Genomic DNA, 19,861 nt, shown 5'->3' on the forward strand with positions numbered 1-19,861 from the left:
AGATACTAAATGCCTCCTGAATACATTTAACTAATAAATAGGTGTAATTAGTGTTTGACCATAATAACCCCATAAAACAGACCTGCCACTTGATAGGTTTTTGTATTTTATGCAAAGGCATCTGACCAAGATAACAATTGCTTGATGATGGAGACTGCTGGGAGAAAGACAAGTGCAATGTGCTTATTTACCTCACTTCTTCCTTTCTTAGTGTCACCATTGTCTAGCTCCCTCACACCATATTCTTTGAACAAGGCTTGTGGAAGACCTGTAGGCTCTTTCTTATTTAATCTCTCACACCATCTGGGAGATGCTGTAGACATCTGTTTTGCAATTTGCAAAAAGATGCCTTTTCTCTTCAGTTATTACTCCAGAAATGTATCTTGGATTTGGCTTGTATTTCCTTTTTCCAAGGTAGAACATTGGCCAAACTTGACTTATGTAATTTTATGAAATGGGCTAGAAATGTATCGACATTCCAAAGCAACATTTATCAATGCAGAATCTAAATGAAACACATTAGGTCTGCTCTGTGAGCTATAATTGAGCGACAGTGGCCACAATATATTGTCCATCAGTGTTTTGTAATATGAAAGTAATACATTTACATGTTTTCCAATATTACTATTAATTACATAAAAACACTATATAGGGGTATATATATATTTGAAGAAATAATTAGCATAGTATCTGATTGACATTTCAACCAACACAGGGTCTTTTTCCAGAAAGAAAAGAAAGAATTATCTTTAAAAAAAAAAAAACAGTGTGGGCCAAAAGGTCGATCGGATACTATGCTATAATTATGGCGTAACTTTTGTACCAAATTAAACTGCAATGTCTTTTTACAGCTAAAGTCCTGTGAGTGCAGCTTGATTATTTCTTTGAGTGGATATATACCTGTATACACTCAGTCAAGCTATTATACACAGAATTTTGTGCAGATATTGTCATTTTAAATATATCTCCATTAGTAAAACCCTGTTTTGTTGGACACTTTAAGTGAATGAGACAGAGTGATGAGATGAAGTTAAATTATTTTGCATGTCATTTGTTACACTCTTTTCTTTTTCTTTCAAAATCTCATCTAATGCTTCAACTACTCGTCGACAGTTGGTTTAAAAAGTCTGCCTTCAAGTCTTTCTTCAATTTGAAGGAAAATGGGATTTCGGTTGCAATAATTTCATTCCAGTAAAATAGCAATCTCGATGCAAGCTCTGCTTGAAATGTTTCAATCTACGCACAAGGCTGTATCCCATTCTGCTCAGTGGTCAAACCTACAATGCAGCTAATCTAGGTTAAAACCCGAATGCTGTATTGCAATCATCAACAGAGGCATCTGGTAATGACAGAGATACATGAAAGGGATTTAAACTAGATCATTTACTCTCACAAGACTAGAGTGTGACAGGCGTTGTTGCATTTAGTATAGAAATGTGTTGATATTTCAGATAATTTGGGGGATGCTGTTGAAAGTATTGATTTAAATGTTAGTTTTATTACCTTTTCAGTTAAAGGACACATGCTGGTGACAAGGAAAATTATTTACGTAAATGATCAACTACCTCTGTAAGCTTAATGCTTTCTGTGCTTCTTATTAAGGTGAATTACAATTTGGGTACCACTGTGATGCTACCTTGGCATTCGGAATTGAATACCTCCCATACAAGGTCCTGAGGATTCAAATTAAATAAAGCAAATTCATATGAGATGTTTTTGTAAATAGAAGGTTTTTTTTAAGAATCATTATTATGCTATGTCTTCTTCAATGTAAAGATCAGCAAGCAACAATTCAATTGCCTTAAACTTGGCTACATTTCGATATTAGAGGAAAATGTATATGCCTTCTGCTGTAATATTTTGCAATTTATTCCGATTTAATGATCCTCAGAAATATGATAGCACAATTTCAAATGTAAGGGTAGTAATATAAACATTCTACTTAGTGACTGTAATTTCAAACTAATTTATCATTTTGTTATAATTTACAAGAATTTTTTATCAAATGCCTGCACCATTTATAACAACTAAGTTGGTTTTAAGTACTGAAAACATGCATATTTCTTCATTATAATTGATGCATCACGCACATAACAATTCTATTAGGCAATCAATACCGAGTGAGCATTACTGAACCATAGAGCACAATAAAGGTTATCACTAATCATTTCTCGTGTGTATTTCCTATCAATCCTAACCAACCTAGGATAATTACAGTAAAAGCAACAGCACAATTAAAATTGATCAGCAATCTCAATTACTAAAGTCTTTTGTGGCAGTAGTTTCTCCATCATTTTATATTACATACGATATCTTGAACCTCCAGAGTGAATTTTCCAAACTGTACAAAGTTTCTATTTCCATATATATTACTAGAAATGTGGTATGTATGTATGTATGTATGTATGTATGTATATATACATACACACACAGCCATAGCATAGTTTAATTTAAGAATATACATATATATATATATATATATATATTCTCAAATAAAAAAATGTTATATGGTATTATGAAATATTATGGGTTAATTAGCTATAAATTCAGATAACAATGGAAACACACACTAGATGTAGAATAAATAAATAGCATTTTTTTTTTTTCATATTTATTTACATTTTGGATATCAAACATCAGTATTATCAGTAGATCCTTTAAAAAAAAAAAAAAGAATTGATGTGATTTGAACTTACTGTACGAGAACCTGTTAATACATATTATGTTTACTCACATAGAAAACACTTTATTTTTTCTTTTTTATTTTGCAACTTTTTTATGGTTATAGCTTCAGAGTTTCTAAGCGCATCCCTCCGGAGCTATACCTCTAACCCTAATGTCGATAGCTCTTGTCCTGACGTACAGATGGAGAAATGAAGTGATAAAAACAATTGCAACGGTCAGAAAAAAAATTACTTACCTTCTCAGCAAACTTGAACTTGACATAAAACCAACTGGACTTGATCATGTTTTCCACGACCTGCACTCGATAAGATATTTAAATAAATGAAAAGATCCAAAACAAGCTCGCTTCTGGATTTTCTCCTTGTTAGTGGTAGTGCTTATCTCACATTAGGAAGGACAAAGCCTCTGGATTCCTCCTGACTGTCCACTAAAGCCTGTAGCTTTCTACACCCAGTGCTTTCTGCGTAAGCTCTGTGCTCTGTTTCTCTGTCAGCTTGGCTGACTGACAAGAGAATTCCTCAAATGGACTTCAGCAGTGTTCATCACAAATGGCACATGTCAGTAAGCCAGGAGGAGGCTGGCTTCAGACTTGGCAGCATCCCATGAGAACAACCTCCCTCCAGTGAGATAAATAATGAATTCCAGCACTTCCCTCCAGACACAGATTAACACCTGGCTAAACATTATTCTGACAACATGCTTCCCAGTCAGAGATCCCAGCGCAAAAAGATTAACTCTTCTTAGTCTTTCTAATGCTGGTCGTTGCTCTTTGCCTTCCCCCTCGCCATCAGAAATAGAGACTCTATGCATTATAAGGCGCTAGATTTGAAACTATTTAGCAATGTATGGATTATTACAAGAATATTTATACAGTTCAATGAACATATTTAATGCATGTTAAAATGTCTTTTTTTCTTATACGTATATATATTGTTGTGGACGGAAAAAATATTACCCTTTTTTCTGCTGTACCCTTTATTCTAGTTGATTTTCCAAGTTTTTTTCGAAAATGTAATAAAAACTATTTGAAAAGAAATAAGGGGGGGGGGGGGGACTTATAGATCTGGTGTTTTTGCAATGCAAAAGTCTGTGAAGACAAGTTGAGTGCTTACAAGTTTGAAAAATATACTCAGTGATATGTTTTATGAAAATGAAACCCTTAGGCCATGTGCAGTCCTCAAGGGATTTCTAAAACCTGTCTTACATCACATCGATAAGGTCCAAAATTGTAAGCGTATTCTTTAAATGGTCCTGCCCATTACAAACTTATACAAAAGATTTTTATTTAAAGTAATGCATTCACCTGAAAATATCTTTGATGTGACATCACCCTTATACGCTGTGTAAAGCATACTTTTTAATTTATTTTGGAACTGCTGCATCCTTTCCGACTTGCAGTAATTTGGTAACATTTCAGGCACTTTCTGCTTATACCGGGGGTCTAGTAGTGTGGACACCCAGTACAGGTCGTTCTCCTTCAGCTTTTTTATACGAGGGTCCCTCAACAGGCACGACCGCATGAAAGACCCCATTTGCACAAGGTTGGATGCCGAGCTACTCATGTCCCGTTCCTCGTCCTCAGTGATCTCACTGAAGGTATGTTCTTCCCCCCAGCCACGTACAACACCACGGGTACCAGATAGGTGACAACGAGCACCCTGGGATGCCTGTTGTGGTTGGTCTTCCTCCTCAAAGCCACATTCCTCCTCTGAATCCTCTTCCTCACAATCCTCTTCCAGCGTTGCCGCAGGTCCAGCAAGCGATGCTGATAAGGTTTCTGGTGGTAATGGTGACCACAACTCTTCCTCTTCCTCTTCACGATCATCTACGGCCTGATCCAGCACGCTCCAGGAAGAAAACAAATGGTATGATGTCGCTGATGGTGCCTTCGGTGCGACTGACTAGGTTAGTCACCTTCTCAAAAGGACGCATGAGCCTACAGGCATTTCGCATGAGCGTCCAGTAACGTGGCAAAAAAAATCCCAGCTCTGCAGAGGCTGTCCTAGCACCCCGGTCATACAAATACTCGTTAACGGCTTTTTCTTGTTGGAGCAGGCGGTCGAACATTAGTTGTGTTGAATTCCAACATGTCGGGCTGTCGCAAATCAAGCGCCTCACTGGCATGTTGTTTTGCCGCTGGATATCTAAAAAGTGCGCCATGGCCGTGTAGGAACGCCTGAAATGGCCACACACCTTCCTGGCCTGCTTCAGGACGTCCTGTAAGCCTGGGTACTTAAGCACAAAGCGTTGTACGATCAGATTACACACATGTGCCATGCACGGCACATGTGTAAACTTGCCCAAATTCAATGCCGCCAACAAATTTGTTCTGTTGTCACAAACCACTTTGCCGATCTCCAGTTGGTGCGGAGTCAGCCACTGATCCACCTGTGCGTTCAGGGCGGACAGGAGTGCAGGTCCGGTGTGACTCTCTGCTTTCAGGCAAGTCAACCCCAAGACGGCGTGACACTGCCGTATCCGGGATGTGGAATAGTACTTGGGGAGCTGGGAGGGTGCCGTTGATGTGGAGCAAGACGCAGCAGCAAAAGAGGACTCAGCCGAGGAGGTTATGGAAGAGGATGGAGTAGGAGGAGTAGAGGAGGTGGCAGCAGGCCTGCCTGCAAGTCGTGGTGGTGTCACCAACTCCTCTGCAGAGCCACGCATTCAATGTTTGGCAGCCGTCAGCAGGTTTACCCAATGCGCAGTGTAGGTGATATACCTGCCCTGACCGTGCTTTGCAGACCAGGTATCAGGGGTCAGATGAACCCTTGCCCCAACACTGTGTGCTAGACATGCCATTACTTCCTTTTGCACAATCGAGTACAGGTTGGGGATTGCCTTTTGTGCAAAGAAATTTCGGCCGGGCGCCTTCCACTGCGATGTCCCAATAGCTACAAATTGTTTGAATGCCTCAGACTCCACCAGCTTGTATGGTAAAAGCTGGCGGGCTAAGAGTTCAGACAAGCCAGCTGTCAGACGCTGGGCAAGGGGGTGACTTTGTGACATTGGCTTCTTATGCTCAAACATGTCCTTGACAGATACCAGACTGTGGGCAGATGAGCAGGAACTGCTCAAGGCGAGAGACGGAGTGGCGGATGGTTGAGAGGGGGCAAGGAGGACAGCAATGGTTAACGTGGCTGAAGATGCTGTACCAGGAGGAGGATGGCGGCTTTGAGTTTGCATGCTGCTTGTACTCATGTGTTGTTCTTATAGGCATTTATGATGTGCGATCATGTGCCTTCGCAAAGCAGTTGTACCTAGGTGGGTGTTGGACTTCCCATGACTCAGTTTCTTTTGGCACAGGTTGCAAAATGGCATCGCTGTTATCAGAGGCAGTCACACCAAAAAAATGCCACACTGCTGAGCTCTGCAATGACGGCATTCTGGTGGTGGCAACAGAATGCGTTGATTGGCGTGCTGTCTGGCTGACCCCGGGTGCCGATGCATGCTGTCTGACTGTGCCACTAGCTCCTTGCGATGACCTCCCCCTGCTTCCAACTCGTCTCCTCCTCCTCTCTGTCTCCCCATCTGAACTTTCCCCCTGTTCTTCTTCTCTTCTAGCGGGCACCCACGTGACATCCACGGATGCATCGTCATCATCAACCGCTTCACTTGTATCTGACAACTCAGCAAAGGAAGCAGCAGCGGGTACAACATCATCATCATCACACCGTATGTCCATGTGTATAATACTGCCTGACTGATACATATCCCTGTTATCTACATCCTCTGGCAATAATGCTTGCGCATCACTCATTTCTACCAACTGATGTGTAAATAACTCCTCTGACATATCAAGTGAAGCGGCTGTGGTGCTAGTGTTGGTGGTGGCGGCAGGCGGGCGAGTGGTAACTTGAGAGGTGCCCGAAGCTAAGCTGGAGGAGGATGGTGCGTCAATCTTTCCGAGTGGAAGCTGTAGAAGATTGGGTGTGAAGGAAACTGACTGCTATTATATTACAGTTTTTTTTTTTTCAAATGTACACTACTGTTACACCAGATATGAGTTGCACTGGTGTGACACTGTGCCCTGGCAGGCCCTGAAATGCACACGTGTGAAGGAAACTGACTGCTATTATATTACAGTCAAAAAAGTAGTTTTTTTGTTAAATGCAAGCTATTGTGACACCAGATATGAGTGGTGGCACTGGGCAAGTGGGCACAGTATATGCTGTAAGCCTGACACACAAGCTGGCAGACAACTAACTGCTATTCAATCTATTACAGTCAAAATTGTATTTTTTTTTTTAAATGTACACTACTGTTACACCAGATATGAGTTGCACTGGTGTGACACTGTGCCCTGGTGGCCCTGAAATGCACATGTGAGAAGGAAACTGACTGCTATTATATTACAGTCAAAAAAGTGTTTTTTTTGTTAAATGCAAGCTATTGTGACACCAGGTATGAGTGGTGGCACTGGGAAAGTGGGCACAGTATACACTGTGAGCCTCACACACACGCTTGCAGACAACTAACTGCTATTCAATCTATTACAGTCAAATTTTTTTTTTTTTTTTTTTAAATGTACACTACTGTTACACCAGATATGAGTTGCACTGGTGTGACACTGTGCCCTGGTGGCCCTGAAATGCACATGTGTGAAGGAAACTGACTGCTATTATATTACAGTCAAAAAAGTGTTTTTTTTTTGTTAAATGCAAGCTATTGTGACACCAGGTATGAGTGGTGGCACTGGGAAAGTGGGCACAGTATACACTGTGAGCCTCACACACACGCTTGCAGACAACTAACTGCTATTCAATCTATTACAGTCAAAATTGTATTTTTTAAAAAAAATGAACACTACTGTTACACCAGATATGATTTGCACTGGTGTGACACTGTGCCCTGGCAGGCCCTGAAATGCACACGTGTGAAGGAAACTGACTGATATTATATTACAGTCAAAAAAGTTTTTTTTTTTTAAATGCAAGCTATTGTGACACCAGATATGAGTGGTGGCACTGGGCAAGTGGGCACAGTATACTCTGTGAGCCTGACACACACGCTGGCAGGCAGGCAACTGCAATTAGATTACACAGGGAAAAAAAAAGCAGACTGATGTTCTAGCCCTAAAAAGGGCTTTTTGGGATGCTGTCCTTACAGCAGAGATCAGATGAGTCCTTCAGGACTGTAGTGGACACTAAATACACTAGCCTAGCTATCAATTTCCCTATTAAATCAGGAGAAGCACACTGTCCTTCCTCTCACTAAGAATGCAGCTTCAGAATGAATCTAAAATGGATGCTGTCCAGGAGGTGGGAGGATCTGGGAGGGAGGGTCTGCTGCTGATTGGCTGGAACGTGTCTGCTGACTGTGAGGTACAGGGTCAAAGTTTCCTCAATGATGATGAATAGGGGACGGACCAAACATCGCATATGTTCGCCGTATGTGGCAAACGCGAACAAGCTATGTTCGCCAGGAACAATTCGCCAGCGAACCGTTCGGGACATCACTAGTCAATCGCAGTACTTTCACGTGACAGTATGAGGAAGAAATTGCAAAACTAGCTTTTCGTCCATTATGTTATATTTACCTTAACATAACATTCAGTTAGACAGTTAAAAAGATTTATTATAAAAATAACTTATAATATAACAAATACTTGGCAAAGGCAGTAGTTGCATTTGTAAAATGTTATGCCCAGGTCTCTTTTCCAATTAAAACACTACTGAACCACATAGTGCTTAAAATTATGTACAGCGTACAAACTGAATCACATCTGTCATAGATTTAACCATAAAATAATCTCATGCTATTGTGTCTAACATTTACAGAGCTTAGGTAGAGGGAGCTATGCCCAATAAAAAAAAAGAGTTCATATGTGTAGCCAAAGCTAGAAGGAAAACCAATATTGTGACGCAATAAAAAAATAACTCCTTATGTTCACAACCACTGTATGTGCTCTTAACTCGAATAATGGGAATTCCTAGATTCCTGTCTTGATTGGACTCAGACACTCAATGAAGCAGGAAAAAGCCAAAGTCACAAATGTTATATCTAAAATCAGAATCACAGGTGTTGGAATAAGTTGGCTAAGTACAAATGAAAATGTCACCTTTCTTTCCTGACACATTTTGCCAGTTTGCTTCAAAGGAATAAAACAATGTTGACAACCAAAAAAATGTTTCATGGATGCGTAATGTAAACTTTAATTTTGATACATGTCCATGATTTTTACTACAGCTTATTGTATTTGTTCTGGTGAGTATTATCATTCCCTTCAGGCTTTTTGCAGTGATGTCAGAGAAAATGCAGTGTTTACATTACAGATTAGGGATACCTCCACTGGCCACTCCTCAGATGGCTGCTAGAAATGCTTCACGGGGCAGTGCTGCACAGTGTGACTGACATGCATAGTCTCCACCCTCTGCATGGAGACACTGAACTTTCCTGGATTCAATGCATCTCTGTGAGGAGATACTGATTGGCCAGGGCTGTGTTTGGCTTGTGCTGGCTCTGCCCATGATCTGCCTCTTTCACAAGCTCAGCCAATCCTACGAGAAAGCAATGTGATTGGCAACTCTTCTGATGATGTCAGTCAAGCAGGCAGATCAGGGGCAGAGCCAGCAGTTACAGACTTGAACGAAGATAAATACTATATTTAGGTTGGCAAGGGGAGGGGCATGGGGGCTAGATAGTGGTTTTTACACAACAGTGTGAGGAATACATGTTTGTATTCCTAACACTATAGTGTTCTTTTAAATTCTATATACCATTTTAAAAAATGTTTTCTTTTTGATTTTGTATTTTTGTAGTGCATAAGGGTGTTAACATATAGGCTTGAGGTACCCCAAAGGCAGTCTTCAGGCACATTTCTCGCAAAACAATTGGGGCTACAGTGAGAGATGTGCACAGTTTTATATTATATTAGACACAAGCTTGTAAGAACATGTTAGGTATATCTATCTGGGCTTGGTTGTCAGTGTAGATTTGTTACGATTTAACAAGGTAGACATAGAGATGAGCTGTATAGTTGCTCGGTATGGTAAAGGGTATGTGCGGTTGCAGTATGGTGCTTCCACGTAAGTATATGAGTTAGCCTCTGATGTGACAAAATCATCCTGTCTAGATAGTGCCCTTAGTCTAGTGTATGGTGCAAACAGACTAAGAGAGTATAGACTTGCAAACCTAGTGTACTGGCTTAGTAAGGCATTAAACATATCATGGTATGATCACTAAACAGTTTGCAGAGATATGCCATCCGATCTGGCGCCATCTTCATTATGGCTTGGAATAGAGTACTGTGAGATGAGGGTGGTCGCGGGCTGTGGGAGTCCACTGCTCCGGTCAGTCATCCTATACCTCTACGAGGGTCACTTCTCATGTGTGGACTCAGTCTGTAACGTTGAGTGGTATATTTCAGTGGAGGTGGGGTTCCCCTCCTGCAAAGGGGTGATGGGTGAGCCGTTACCCTTGGGCCACGAACCTGGCGCCCTGTGAGGTCCAGGGTCTTCCCGTTAGGCTAGGTGCGGTGGCCGCTGCTTGATGTCGACATGGGACTCCATTTGCGTGTCGTGGACCTATGCTTGCGTGGCCAGTACTTGCGGGTGAAAATCCTCTTGGTTCTCAGCCCAGGTGGGCAACGTGTGTTGATTGTGGTAGTTGAGGACAAGTTTGCGCCCTTGGGAGGCCTCCCAATCGTCCATTTGCTGCCATCTTGTGCTCCGGTAGGTAATAGTAGTTGGCCCTTTGTTTGCTGAGATTGTTCTGCCCAGAATCTGTTCAATAATTCATCCAGTGCAGTGGGTGCTGTCATGTTAGGGTTTGTTGCATCGTGCTGAAACAGATTTAGGCTGTTTGTATAGGAGCCCTGGGCGTCCGCCATCTTGGTTCCCTCTGCTCCCGATCTGCTCAGAAGTAGTACTGGGTCCTCTGGGACGGGATCAGCTGTGGCAGCTTAGGTTGGCGGGGACCGGGATAACCCCTACTGATCCACGGGTGGTGTGGGGGGGAAGGAGAGCCTTATGAAGCTTAATTTTGGGATATCAGGGGGAAAGCGGCCGTCTTTCCCCCATGCTCTCGTTAACAGTCCGCACCTTGATGCCGCGGTTCCTGGCTCCGGTGTCATATTGCGGGTAAGGTACCTCTGCTTATTTGACTTTGATTGTCTAATTTTTCAGGACCTCGGCCCAGGAAATCACCGGGTTTATCGATATGCATCAGGAGCTCATGTGAGACACGTCTAGCTAGCTCGCCGTTCAGGCTCCGCCCCCCTATATACCATTTTTAATATAAATATTGTATAGTGTGTGCTTCAATCATCTTCAGAAACATTTGTATCATAGCTTGTCTAATAACTGATAATTGTCTGAGATAATGGAGCATAAATTACTACAATTATCCTTACAGATGCTCGCTCTCTCAGTTTTAATCGGCCTTAACTACGAATAAGGTTCTTAAATGAACTCCACCTGTTACTGCTATAATTAATTAAGTGGTTATGGTGCTATATATCTGTAGGTACCAACCTCTAGTTTTCTGTCCTTAGTTTCAACAAACTGTTTGGAGCAGTGTGCTAAAAAAATAGGGCACTCCCAAGCAGTTGGAGCCAATACTTACTGTAGCACTTCCACTTTATTCAGAATGTGGAAGTGGAAACCTGTCCATTCTTGGAGGGCAATGATAGACGGCTTCACCCTGTCCACTCAGCTATCCAAAGTTTGAATGATTTGTACTAATAGTGAGGAAGTGTTTTTTTTCCATCATTTATTAAACAGCTGCAGTGGAGGCAAGCTCTGAGCATATTTGTTTGTCAAAAAATATCAAAATTGATTGACAGAACATTGGGTAATAACACCCGTAGACTGACAACACTATAACTACTACAAAGTAGTAGCTTCAAAGCTTTAATGTTTATGGTACTTACAGAGGCACTTTAGTCTTTAGAAAATTGTATTGGTTAATATGATTTTACATTTTGTGAGCAAATATATGTAAATGTACTGATAAAGAAGCTTGAACAGAAGTAAGTAAAGTATAAAATTATTAGCAACATTATAAATTGTTATGACCGTTTATTATTGCTCAGTGAACCATCGCAAAATAAAAGCAAACAAAACTAATTAGTATGTGCAATGTAAACTGCACTGATTCATTAGCTAAATGTGGGATTGTTCCTTTGAACATTACATTTCTATATAGATTTTGTTATGCTGTTAAGTAAGCTGTCATTCAATCTTCTTAACATATAATTCCTAATGGAGAGGTACTAATAATACTGATTAAAAATTTATAATTGTGCAGTATTAGGAAGCAGATGTTTCATGTCTTGTCAGGCTCTTTAAAAAAATGTGTTTAAAATTATTTTGATTACAGGCTAGCATATTGCAAAACAGAAAACTGTTCTAGGCTCTTCAAGGTTGTCTCTGTTATCATATGTGTGGATCATAAGGAGGAGGCATAGAAATTGCTGTTTCACTGGTACTTAACTCTCCACAGATTTTCAAAATTATGAGATCTTCCTACCAATAAATCTTCAGAAACACATTGCTAGTGGTCTTGTCCAAAACTAAAACCCTTTCGGCTTAATGTCACTTTCCTGCTCTCGTATACCTTTGAGACACTACATACCGACAGTAGTGAGATGACCCTTCACTTTCCCCTGCTTACTTCCTTGCTGCACAATTTGCACTTTGCAGGTTTGTCTTCTTGGAGGCACTAAGAGTTATTCCAAAGTTTTTTTCAGTGCAATACATTAGCCCACACCCTTTGCCTTGTGGTAGATTTTTATTGGTAGCAGTGGAAGGTGTCAGAACACTATCCTGTACACTAGCACTAGTTGATGGTGGCACTGGTGATGTTGATGGTGATGTTATTGGTGATGGTGGCAGTACTGATGCAGGTGATGGTAACATTGACAGTGGGTGAGCTGCTTCTGCCAGTGGTAGCTGGTGCAGTGGATATCACAACTGCCTGATTCTACAGCAGATACAGATGGACGTGGAGATATCAGACAAGATGCAGGAGGTGTGTGCACACTAGCTGCCGGAGAAAATATTGGGCTGCTGCCTGACATCTCCGCACTCTCCTCTTCTGATTCTTCTGGTTCACTATACTGTTAGTCTAAAGGTCCAGAGGTAAAAGTATTATGTCTGCAGTGATGTCATCAACTGATTCATCATCATCACTATAACTAACACCCGAAATTGAGGACACTAATTTGGTACTCAGCATTTAACAAAAGATTGGCTCCGATGAACCCCACAAAGTAGACTTTGCTGGACTCTATATTAGTTGCATATTTGAGAGGTGTTCAGATGTTGATAAGTCATTTCAGTAAGATTGAAAAGAAAGATACTTCTTGTCCTTTGCTGCATTGATAGGCATTCTGTGGTTGTGGGATCCTTGAAGAAGACGATTCACAGGAATTTCAAATTACTCAGGTTATTGAAACATGCCAGTTAAAAAAGCTACGTAAAGACTATTCCTTATATTATGGTTTATTATTTACCATTTTTGGTAATATTTCCTGAGCATCCAACCGGAACTGTGAACTAATTCTAGGCTCAGGGAAAGATTTAACATTTCTTCTTAACTTACTAAAAATATACTCTACAATTTCTGATAATATACTGCACCAGGTAGTGTATTTTACCGTGCCTTCTCTCTGAGAGCTTATGGTGCTGCATCCATGAAGAAAGGTGGTAGGCTATATTAACCCCATAAGGACGTTTGAGGTACGTCCGCGGCTAAATTGAGTTAGGTTGTGGCACAAGATCAGGATCCTGTAATGATGAAGGCTTAGGTGTTTTCTCCTTCGCACTGCCCCCATCTTAATCTGCCTGTTGACTCTATACCCATACCCTAGAATATTATAAATGGGCTATATCTCAGCACTGAAAGCTAACTGAGAATGCTAAATGTTATATTTGTTTATTGCATGATGAAATCAAATGGAAGTAAGTACTTTCAAGCCAGAAATATTTTCATTGTTGAGCTGTGATACCAATTATCAGTGTGATAGTCCATTTTTGTTTAACATTTTGTCAGACCTACTATATTACAAGAATTGTAGGTATACTCCAAGTACCATAAACTCTACCATCCACTGTAGCAGTTATGGTGCAAGGAGTGCCCTGTCGCCCTCACACTGTAACTTGTCAAACTGTTGTGTAGGTTGAATACTTACCTAGTTCTGCACTGCATTTAGAAAGCTCTTCCAGTAGAATCCAGATGTCTTCACTGAGTTAAAGAAACGCTTTAGTGTCTCTGTCCCTTATTATAGAGGGTTTATCTTCTTTTTGTGCCATAAAAATAGTAATGTCATTATGACAGCCACTAGAGGTGGACTTAACAATGCAATGTAAATAATGCAGTTAAAAGGACAGGACCACTGCACCCAGACTATTTCATTGACATTAAGTGACCTGAGTTACTTTAATGTTCTTTTAAGCAGCCCTCAGCTCTCAGACAACAAGCACAGCCCTGTAGCACAGTGCCTAGCTTTGTGGAGCTAACTGGACTTTCCTGTAAATAGAAGCTAGAAGCAGGGAATTGGACTGGTGGGACCCAGGTAGCCTGCCAAACTGTTTAAAAGGTTTTAAAAATTACTCTGGGAGGGCACCATAACGATTTGGGCTTTGATTATGGTGCTTTGAGTGTTCCTTAATGGGATGATATATATATATATATATATATATATATATATATATATATATATATATATATATTATTTACTCACATTAGGAAAAGAGGTTTGAGAGTAAAAAAAATCAACCCATCTACAACCACAGTATGAGATAGAGGGAAATTCCACTGGGCCCCCAATGGTTATCTGTTTAGATGCAGAGAAATATTTTTTTGCCATTTTGCCTGCAAACTGAGGAGTAGCATATATATCTGGATATGTCTTCAAATCTGGGTTATTTTGGGCACAACTTCACATGGGATTAGTGCTTAAAAAATTTCAGAATTGCAAATTACTTTGTTACAAAGATACAAAAGAATATGCCCACTATATAGCACACTAGAGAAACACCCCCCAAAAAAGTGTACCTCACACACAATATACAAAATACGTGCAAAAAACGTGTATATAACCCCAAGGGTAGTATACACTAATAGAGGGTGGTACAGAACAATACAACCTGGATATGGCTGATAATGAACGTGTAGTCCACAAAATGACAAAATACAAAATATGGTGAAGTACGTAAGAATAGGATAAATAGCGCACGTGGTAGAGAACTTACAAAAGAGAAGTAATGATCACGCCTGTCACCATCTCAGGGGTACTGTCCAAACCAGGGACCAGATGTATGGATTGGAACTGGATAGCAGTAGAAATAGATGGTTATCCCACAGGATGTATAAAAGGAGAATTCCAAACTCGTTTGTTTATATGATAAAGTGATTTCTTCTTAGGCTCATGATACTTTGCTATAAATTTTGACATTTTGAGCATTTTTCTTTTTTTAGAATTGATCGTATTTGTGTATACAAGGAATATCTCTGAAGTTGATCCCACATTTTATATATATTTATATATGTAGAAGACCATTTTGTCATGAATAATCTCATCTACTTGTCCACAGAAGTCATTCACATACAGAGTCATTAAACTCGTAATAGTATCAAATTAAAATCTGAATGCCAAAACATAAGCAAATGGCAAAATTTAGACAAACATAGTCAACGTGAAACTATTCCCCAGTTAGTTATAGGCAAAGCTTGGCTATGTTTGACTGAATTCAAGTTCAATGAATAATCCTGTTAATATTGTTAAAAAAAAAACAAAAAAAAAACTTTTTTTACTATATTTTTAGCAAACAAGGGATCTTTGCATACAACTCCTGTTCTTCTACAAATGAAAAACAGATTTTGAGTTATAATATATTCATTAGAAGTATGTTGAGAATGAAACATTTGCATAAAGACCACAGAATACTTGCTGTACTATTTGCTAACAGCAACAACATCAATAAGAACATGGAAGATTGTAACCCCTTGAACACCAATGATATTCTTTGCTGTCATCACCATCTGTTATGCTACATTGTAGCTACATGCTACATTGGGCTAGTGTTGTCAGTAAATACCGGATGTAAACAGTTGTTAATAATAACAGCCAGTAGATATTTGCACGTATTAAATACTGATAAGTTTCCAATCCTCTTTAGCATGTTTTCTAGCCTACCATTTTATGTTCACAATATCACAGATTTTTGCCATTACTCAATTCTATTAAGTTTACAGGCACCGGACAACAAGGAGGCCCTCTCTTCAGCACTTATAATAAGCCTGTTTCAGCTTAAATAGGCTGGTGGAAATAGGTAAGTACCAAGAGCCTTGGTCAATGCTCTATGTAATCCAGTCAGCTTTAATAGCAGAGCTGCAGGAACAGTTAAAGAGGGTTTAAAAACAAACCAGTTCCAGAATTTCCAGTGTCTGTGTGTGAGGCTGGACAGGAAGAGGAAGGGGTTCCTCCCCATCTGCCCTCTTGTAACATCTCTTACAGGAAATGCCTTGCAGGAAGAGCAAGGGGAGCTATCTGTGATGCACACTGTAGAACCACTCCTGCAGCTATATCTTTAATCATGGGAGACTGAATAGTTTACAGAAGACATGGAATGGTGAGTACTTTGTAAATAACCCTTCAAACTCCATCACTCAATGCTTAACCCCTTAAGACCGCAGGACGTACTATGCCGTCCTTATTTTGGTGGCTCTAAAAGCCGCAGGACGGCATAGTACATCCTGCGATCTTATGTACTTACCCGGTCGCCGGCGATCCCACGCCGGCGATCGCGGTATGGGGGACTTACCTGGGAGCCCAGGGAGTCCCCCTGCGTCCTCTTCAGCCGCCCAGGGCCATGTGATCGCGAGGTCCTTGCGAGGACCCCGCGATCACATGGACGACATAGCCGTCCAAGGCATTGCCAGCAGGGGGAGTGCCTGTAATGACAGGTACTCCCCCTGCTGTCTGAAAAAAAAATAAAAAATGTTAAAACAGTGTAAAAATAAATTATATATACTTAGATCATATATATATTTATTATATATATGATCTAAGTATATATATACACACATATACACACATACACATAAATATGCATACACTGTCTACGTGTATTTTAATATTAATATATACATAATTATATATATATATATTAATATCAAAATACACGTACAATGATATTGATTAAATATATATATAATTTTCATTATATATATATTTATATATAATAAAAAATAAATAAATATATAAATACGTAAAAAAATAAATAAAAAAATAATAAAAAAATAATAAAAAAAAATAGATAAAAAATATATAAACATGCGTAATTTCGTTCTAACTGTATTTTAAAATTAATATATATATATTGATATCAAAATACATGTAGAACGAAATAATATATATATCTATATACATAAGTATATACGTATATATCACTATGTATATACCTATATATAAATAAAAATAATTAAAAAAAATTATATACATATATATACACACATATATATATACACACATATATATATAATAATTCTACGCATATATTTATGTAATAATTTTACATAATTAGGTCATTTTATTAATTACAATTTGCAGGACCTGCCTGCCAACCCAGGCCAAAAGTTCAGGGAATTACATTGTCTAGCACTATATTTAACTCTGTAACTTTCCAAGACACCATGAAACCTGTACATGGGGGGTACTGTTTTACTCGGAAGACTTCGCTGAACACAAATATTAGTGTTTCAAAACAGTAAAATATATTACAACGACGATATCGTCAGTGACAGTGACATTTTTTGCATTTTTCACACACAAATGGCACTTACACTGATGATATAATTGTTGTGATACGTTTTACTGTTTTGAAACACTAATATTTGTGTTCAGCGAAGTCTCCTGAGTATAACAGTACCCCTCATGTACAGGTTTTATGGTGTTTTCAAAAGTTACAGAGTCAAATATAAGGTTTGCGTTTGTTTTTTCACATTAAAATTCGCCAGGTTGCCTTTGAGACCGTATGGTAGCCCAGGAATGAAAATTATCCCCATGATGGCATACCATTTGCAATAGTCAACCCAGGGTATGTTCAGTTTTTTTAGTAGCCACTTAGTCACAAACACTGGCCAAAATTTGCGTTCAAATTAGTTTTTTGCATTTTCAAATATTAACACTAACTTTGGCCAGTGTTTGTGACCAAGTGGCTACTAAAAAAGACTGGACATACTCAATTTGCAATACCTTAGGTTGTCTACTTTTGCAAATGGTATGCCATCATGGGGGTAATTCTTATTTCTGGGCTACCATATGGTCTCAAAGGCAACGTAACCAATCTGGCGAATTTCAATGTAAAAAAACTGAAATATGTAACACGCTATATTTGACCCTGTAACTTCCCAAAACACCATAAAACCTGTACATGGGGGGTACTGTTTTACACGCGAGACATCGCTGAATACAAATATGTGTATTGTATTGCAGTAAAAGCAAACAGTATTATGACATTCACAGTTAGAATGTCACGTAGAACTAAAAAATTTTTAAAAATTCTTATTTTCTCCCATTTCTTAAATATTTTTTTCATATTAAATTATGTTCCATACCTAAATATTTGATGTTAAACGAAAGCCCAGTTTCCCCTGAATAAAATGATATATAATAATGGGGGGTGCATTTAATATGAAAGAGGTGAATTATGGTTGGACAGACATATAGCGCAAATGCCAGGTTTTGTTTACGTTTTTTTGGATCACAACTTGTACATTTGGCTGCGGTCTTAAGGGGTTAAATCTCAACATAAACACTTTACATTAATACTATATTTATCTAATCTTAAAAACTGAACACCTCATGTACCCCAATACTAAATTTGACTCAACTCTAGCCCTTAACTCAATATTCCTAAACAGCCTTTATACTACATCGTTAACACCTCTAAAACTGTGTAACATTCTCTCTAATATAACTCTGACATTAAAGGGACAATAAAGGCACCTCACCTCATTGAAGTGGTCTGTGTGCAGTGTCCCTGTCCCCGTTAGTCCTGCAATGTAAATTGCCCCATTTTTTTTTTATCAGACATCCATTAGAGTCAATTCTGGGATCTCACCAGACTTTATGTCACCTAACTGATGGTGGACATCCTCATGCTGTGCATGTGGACATCCAGCGTCAATAAAATCCCCAAAGAACAGCATTGAAGCAATGCATTAGACTCTCCAGTCGTACATCAGCCCTTGGAATCAGATGAGTAAACAAAGTTTTTTTCCTTACTTTTCATGGTAGGCAGAGCAACACAGAGAGAAAATTTATTTTGGTTTAACATGAAAAACAAAGAAATATAACTGCAATATAGTAATTAACAAGTAACAAATCACATGGGCATAACACACATGTATATTGTCTGTCACTTTAAACTCATACATATATTTTTCCAGTTTATTATTTGTCTCCTGTCTTGTTAGAATCCCATTTCATCACCCAATGAACCTCTTTTTAGTCATTTTATTTTATTTTTTACACTTTCCTTTACTTCTCATATTTTTGTATAATTTTGTATATGTCTGTTAGGTGAAATAAAGTAGAAGATTTTTTGAAGGGGAAGTTATTAATCTCACATGCAAAAGAAAATGCTTGCATAAGAGCCAGGTGAACACAGCAAAAAGGCAGCTCTCACAGCAGCACTCAACACCACTGTGACCAAGATTGAGGACCTCCTAACGCTCTAACCAATAAAGATAAAGCCAATGCCTAACATCTTCTGCTACATTCTCCACAGGCATCCTTAGAGCCCCAGGATAAATTTCCAGGTGCCTCCAATGGTCCTGAACCTTTTCTCCTCCAGGTACCTCTGAAACTGCTAGTGGTCTGGGTGCCTATAGTGATCCTTTAATCGATATAACTTTCAAATCTTCTTAATGTGTGCGTGCCATGTGATGTACATGTCTTAGGACGTGTATTTTTGATGGACTGAAGTATGAATTTTGCTAGTATGTCAGGTACATATCTGTGTGATGGCCTTGTGCGTTATATTTGTTGCCTTAATTAATGAAGTTATTTTTTATGTCTATTAGTTGTTCATTTGAATTACACATATAATTTGTTAAAGAATATTTAATTGTTAACTCTTATGTCTAGCATTTTCATTTTAATTGCATTTGATATAATTAGATATAGTTTTATTGCAATATCATTAACATTTTGCTGTTGGGAAGCAGC

At 39.1% G+C, this 19,861-nt stretch overlaps 1 protein-coding gene across 7 annotated transcripts in view; it reads right to left on the minus strand.

The window, feature by feature from the left end:
- The window catches only part of AUTS2 (activator of transcription and developmental regulator AUTS2), a 1,446,188-nt gene that overhangs the window by 1,000,357 nt on the left and 425,970 nt on the right, over positions 1-19,861 (minus strand). Inside the window, exon 1 of one of the 7 annotated variants that reach the window (XM_063457395.1) lies at positions 2,921-3,096. The exons of the other annotated variants lie outside the window; for them this stretch is intronic. Coding sequence (XP_063313465.1) covers positions 2,921-2,968 — 48 coding nt within the window. The 5' untranslated portion in view covers positions 2,969-3,096. Of the gene's footprint in view, positions 1-2,920; positions 3,097-19,861 lie in introns of those variants that run through there. 7 annotated transcript variants of the gene reach the window in all.

The sequence above is a fragment of the Pelobates fuscus genome, chromosome 1 (assembly GCF_036172605.1).
Source record: "Pelobates fuscus isolate aPelFus1 chromosome 1, aPelFus1.pri, whole genome shotgun sequence".
Classification (NCBI taxonomy): domain Eukaryota; kingdom Metazoa; phylum Chordata; class Amphibia; order Anura; family Pelobatidae; genus Pelobates; species Pelobates fuscus.